General features: G+C 53.8%; 1 protein-coding gene across 1 annotated transcript; it reads left to right on the top strand.

The window, feature by feature from the left end:
• Positions 1-1175: 1175 nt before the first annotated feature.
• BSX (brain specific homeobox) lies at positions 1176-5042 on the top strand. The gene is made up of 3 exons (XM_061146300.1): positions 1176-1636; positions 3579-3775; positions 4803-5042. The coding sequence occupies exons 1-3, from the start codon at positions 1375-1377 to the stop codon at positions 5040-5042; spliced, it is 699 nt and encodes a 232-aa protein (XP_061002283.1). The 5' UTR covers positions 1176-1374.
• The last annotated feature ends 338 nt before the right edge of the window (positions 5043-5380 follow it).

The raw sequence follows: 5380 nt of genomic DNA, 5'->3' as shown, positions 1-5380 counted from the left end.
GATCAGATGGAAATCCTACCCGAGCGCCCAAGGATTAGCACTTGGCTTTCTAACACCTCCTCTAATTATCTAATAGCATGGGTTGTGTGGACTCAGTCTCTATTAAAACACTTTTACTATTAGCAGTAGTGATTGGAATTGTGATGATGACTAGATTTCAACAAATTAGAGCTTAAAAATGGAGAGATGGAAGAGAAGTGGCTTCTTTTAATTTCCCTGAGTTTAACATCAATAATTAGAGCAATTTTCGGAGATGCGAGCTGAAATTACCCCTGCTGTGTTGTAGATGATCACCTTAATTTTAGCAAATTGACTCCAGGGAAATAAATGTAACAGTTTAGAAAAAGACAAACAGGAGAAAAAAAAAAAAAAAAACCCAAAAGATTGGGAGGGAGGAAAATGAAAAGAAAGGTTGCAAAAGGGAATGGGAGACAAAAACACAGTACAATTATTTTGCAGGCTAGGGTTGATTGACAAGTGATGGTATAGCAGAAATAGCAGATCATGTGAGTGGAATGAGGAGAAAGTAGTGGAAATTGGAGAGGAGGAGAAATTGGAGAGGAGGAGGAGGAATTGGAGAGATAGTTCTGGACATATTTATACAGATCAGATTACTTGACTAGTGTAGATGTAACTTTCCTCACACCACCCTCTAAAACTGAGGTAAATAATGTAAAACATTATTTATGATCATTTATTTACCTCCACAATCCAGTCATCCCTTAGCCATCAACTTAAGTTGGGTCAGCAGATACAGGCTCTCTCCTCACTTCTTCTCTCCTCCTTCTGCTATCACTGCTCTAAAGTTTTAAAGCCCAGACCCCAATGCTGAAGTACGTGCTTTATTCCTGCTGCTTCAGGGCCCCTTAAATGCCCTCTGCTCTCTAAAGAGGAGTTTGTCCGACGGTAGAGACCTTTTCTCTTTCGCTTTCTTTAAAAGACGGCGGGGAGCTAGGCAGCTCCTGCAGTGGCCAGGCAGAAATTGAGGTCCAGAAACCTGGTAAGAGCAAAAATCCAGTTCTCTCCGCTCCACTCTTCCCGGGCCTGGCCGGTCGCATTCAGCACCGCGGACAGCTCCCCGCCCCGCACCGCCCCGCCCCGCGCCCACCGCACCCTCCCCTCTGCCTCTGGCAGCCTTGCCATTGGCTCTCCCAGCTCCCCTCTCCAAGCTGCCAATTCTCCTACACGAAGACCCAATCTACCCAGGAGCTTATCTTCTCGCCTCTCCAGCTCCGGGGGTAGCCCAAGGCCGACAAGAGAGCATCAGGGATCCGAGCTCGAGGGTGGTTGGCTCTCGACCAGGCGTGGTGAGACGCCGCTTGCTTCCTACACTTCGTCCCCGGCCCTGGCCCTGTGGCAGGCGCTCGGTTCAAGATGAATCTCAACTTCACCTCCCCTCTACACCCGGCGTCATCTCAGAGGCCCACGTCCTTCTTCATCGAGGATATCCTGCTACACAAGCCCAAGCCGCTGAGGGAGGTGGCCCCTGACCATTTCACCAGCACTCTGGCCTCCCGGGTGCCTCTGCTAGACTATGGCTACCCACTCATGCCCACACCCACCCTCCTGGCTCCTCACCCCCATCACCCACTACATAAGGGAGACCACCACCACCCTTATTTCCTCACCACCTCGGGTAAGTAACAGGGGTCTCAAGGAATGGGGAGCAAGAACAGGTCTTCCAGCAGACTCTGAGCCTGTGATGGAGCGGAGGAAAGGCCAGAGCTGCCTGGGCCTGGCTTGGCGGCCTCCTTCTCTAAGTGACAGGGGAAGAATATTGGGCATATAGCTGAGAACACAGGGAGCTCCCTTGAGGCATGCCAACCCAGGGTGGTAACTCTGTACTTTTTATAATGAAGGAAGCATGCCTAGCCAAGAAGTGGCTGTAGGTTTGGGCAATGTTCTTGATGCGCAGTGTTCACTTTCCTTTTTCTTGGTCTTGGTCACTTTGGTCCATCTGTGTGTTCCCATCGCGATCTCTTTCACACTGAGGGGGACCCCTGACCATCCCACCCGATGGAAAGGAACTCAACTTTTCAGCCCAGAAGCTCAAAAGCCCCAGTGGGGCCAGCTCTCTCCTTCCAGGTGCTGAGCATTCGCAGATACTTCAGGGGTTTAGAAGTAAAGGAGGGTTTGGGATATTGTAAGGACTGAAGGTTTGGACTGGCCTAAATAAGGGAGAAAAGGTAAGAAAAAAGAGAGGGGAGGCTGTTCATTAACCCTCTTCACTTCCAACATCCATCATTTAATTCACAGTCTTGGGCTGGGCTGCCCTCCCTTGCCCCAGTTGCTGGCGTCTTTGGAGCCGCAGCCAAAGTAATCTGATTTCCGAGGCACGGCAAAGAGCAGAGACCAGCAAAGTCTGGCTGGGACAGGGATATGTGGGGTCTGCCTCTCTCTGAAAGGCCACATTCACACTTTCTTTTCCGGCCTCTTCATTACAGCCCGAATAGAGTGATTCGTTGAGTCCAGATGCAGAGCGCAGCGGGAAAAACAATCCCGGTCGGGGTGGGGTCTGGAAAAGACAGGAGACTGTCTGTGAGATGTGGGCGCTGGAATCCACGACAAAAGCTAAAGCGTTTGTGAAGCGGTAAAACCCAGACTTCGGGGCACTGGGTTGGAGAGGCAATTATAAAACTTGCGACTGAATTCGCCTTTTGGTTTTGGCTTCACCACGGGCCAGAGACAGCTCTTTAGCGCTGCACCCATGCTCCCCGCAAATAGCGGACAAAGCCCGAGATACAGGAACACTTGTTTTCTGTTTCTGCTTTTTCTCTCCGGAATCAGCCAATATTGATGTCTGTGGCGGCTGGTCCGCTTGGCGCGTCTCAGACACGGAAAAGCCTGCGAGGGTCAGGAAAGACTCGAGAAGTCTCCCGAGGCAAGGCGCTTCAATCCTTCTGCGTGGGGCTGGAGGGAAAGAGCGAGAAAAAGAATGAGAACCAGATCAGAGAGCGGGGTCCCCAGCGCTTCCCCGAAACTGACAGGAAATGAGCGAGATGGAAACTACCCCTCCGTTTTCGCTCAGGAGCTTCACTTGCATCTGACTGTTGGTCTATTCCCTTTGGTTGCAGGTGGGAGAACCGGGGCGGCTCAGTGAAGAGAAAGGTGCTTTTTAAGTAAGGTTGTGAGGCAGGATCACATTCACTGCTTCTATCAGCCCCAGGACATCACTGACTGTCACTGAGTGTCCAGAGAAGACTGCAAGGATCGGGTGGGGGCGTGTGGGGAGGAATAGCTAGCTGCTGAACCACTCGACGTTTGCACGAATATTTCGGTAGGCGCAGCCAGAAGTTTTTCTCCAAGAGGACATTTTCAAAGGCCTCCGGATCTATTTGATAATTTTCTTTTCCATTTTACTTACTGTTTACTGTTTGTATTTACAAATGGCCTTTCTGATAAAGATCTCCAAGCGCTATTCTTGCAATTTGTTACCCCCTGCCCTGCGATTCCTAAGAGAAGCTTTGGGGTCGAGGGGCGGGACCGGTGGGCGCGCGAGACGGAGGGCTGCCGGGGAACTAGGGTGGGAGTGGGGCGAGGGGCGCTCTCTGCCCACTTGACCACTCTTCTCTCCCCAGGGGTGCCGGTCCCCGCGCTGTTCCCGCACCCCCAGCACCCGGAGCTGCCGGGGAAGCACTGCCGCCGCCGCAAAGCTCGCACGGTTTTCTCGGACTCGCAGCTCTCGGGCCTGGAGAAGAGATTCGAGATTCAGCGCTACCTGTCCACGCCGGAGCGGGTGGAGCTGGCCACGGCCCTCAGCCTGTCGGAGACGCAGGTGGGCCTGAGGAGGGGGAGGCCCGTTCTCAGCGACGCCTAACGCCTCTGGGCGGGCCGTAGAGCTCTTGAGCGGAGCGACCCCGCTCCCCTTTAGACTTCTTCGAAGACCCGTAGGAAGACTACCGACACTTCCAATCTCTTGTCTGAGTCACTGAAGCAAAATCTCTCGAGCGGGTTCCGGACACGGAGGAAAACCCCCTCGAATGATTCTGATGATCACGTCCTGTTTGAGAACTACCATTTCTGCGCCTTCCCCCACTCCTTTCCCATCACTGCAGTAGCCCGGGTCAGAGGCAAATCAGTAAGAAATAAGAGGGTTCTTGACCCGAGAGAAGTCCACATAAGGTTTCCCCCCTCTTAATGTTTCTCACAGCCGCAAGTCTTCATACCCACCCTCTCCCTAACACACTCACACACACGCACAAATATGAGCCTTCTTCCTATTTCCGTGTCCTGAGTGGGAGAATTGTTTTCACTTTCTTCCAAATGCTTTTCACCTGCAACCTCAAAACGCCTGGCTCCACTCCCTCTCTTCTATACTCTGAAACCCAACTTGCTGTGAAAGCGCAGGCCTGCCAGGCCCCAGTGATTTTCTCTCTGATGAGAAGCAGCAAGTCCGCTTCTCTCCTCTTCCTGTCCAGGAGTCTTGCTGGACCAGGTATTTAGATGTCACAGTCAGAGAAACGGGAGTTGAATGGAAAAGGAAGCTCACCCATGGCAGCACTTACTGTTAGAGGTTCTAATTAATAGCAGTATTAGTATGTACCAAACACACCGTATTGAGCCTCGCTGTTATTTTGGGGCAATTAATTCTGAGATCCCTAGGATATCTGGTTCCCATTCAAGCTAAGACGACAACTTGTGAGCCGTTCAGGTGTGACCTAACCCAAGGGTGAGACAGTCAACAGCTTCTGGATAATTCGTCAGTGGGTTGAGGTCTATTTTCTTAAACCCCAGCAATCGCTTTTATCTTCGCTGAGTCTGAAAGAATGACGTGCTTTTCTTTCTTTTCCCCCTGGAATCAGGTGAAAACGTGGTTCCAGAACCGGAGGATGAAGCATAAAAAGCAGCTGAGGAAAAGTCAAGACGAGCCCAAAGCGACTGATGGGCCGGAGAGCCCCGAGGGCAGCCCCCGCGGCCCCGAGGCCGCACCCGCCGAGGCTCGGCTGGGCCTGCCCGCCGGCTCCTTCGTGCTGACGGAGCCGGAGGACGAGGTGGACATTGGGGACGAGGGGGAACTGGGCTCAGGGCCGCACGTGCTCTGAGCCGCCGGGCTGGGGAGGCGGGGAGGACGCCCTGGGGCGGGCCTGGGAGATCGGCTCCGGGAAGACAAACGCTCCACACCTGTTAACCCTCCAACCCGTGCGGGCCCGCGCGCCCGGCCTCCCACCCCCTTCCCCCGCCCACCCGCCCGCCGAGCCCGCGCCGCCGGGGCGAGAGTGCGCCTGCTTCGCCCGTCCGCGCGTTCCGCGCCTTCGGCAGCGCCCACGGGGGCCTGGGCTCTCGGCGCCCTAATTCGGTGCGGGGACCTCTTCCCTGCCGCGACTGCAGACCCCTCGGCCCTCGCCCTCAGCCACCTGTCCCCGCTCGTTGTCCGGGCGCT

This window comes from Dama dama, chromosome 1 (assembly GCF_033118175.1).
Source record: "Dama dama isolate Ldn47 chromosome 1, ASM3311817v1, whole genome shotgun sequence".
Taxonomy (NCBI): domain Eukaryota; kingdom Metazoa; phylum Chordata; class Mammalia; order Artiodactyla; family Cervidae; genus Dama; species Dama dama.
Note: the sequence above shows the minus strand (reverse complement) of the source record. Positions and strands in the feature narration are given on the sequence as shown.

Excerpts from the sequence above, each read along its gene's own strand:
- BSX (XM_061146300.1), top strand. The coding sequence starts at position 1,375 with ATGAATCTCAACTTCACCTCCCCTCTACACCCGGCGTCATCTCAGAGG. Across the intron at positions 1,637-3,578 it reads TTATTTCCTCACCACCTCGG|GGGTGCCGGTCCCCGCGCTG; the intron begins GTAAGTAACAGG and ends TTCTCTCCCCAG. Across the intron at positions 3,776-4,802 it reads TCAGCCTGTCGGAGACGCAG|GTGAAAACGTGGTTCCAGAA; the intron begins GTGGGCCTGAGG and ends CCCTGGAATCAG.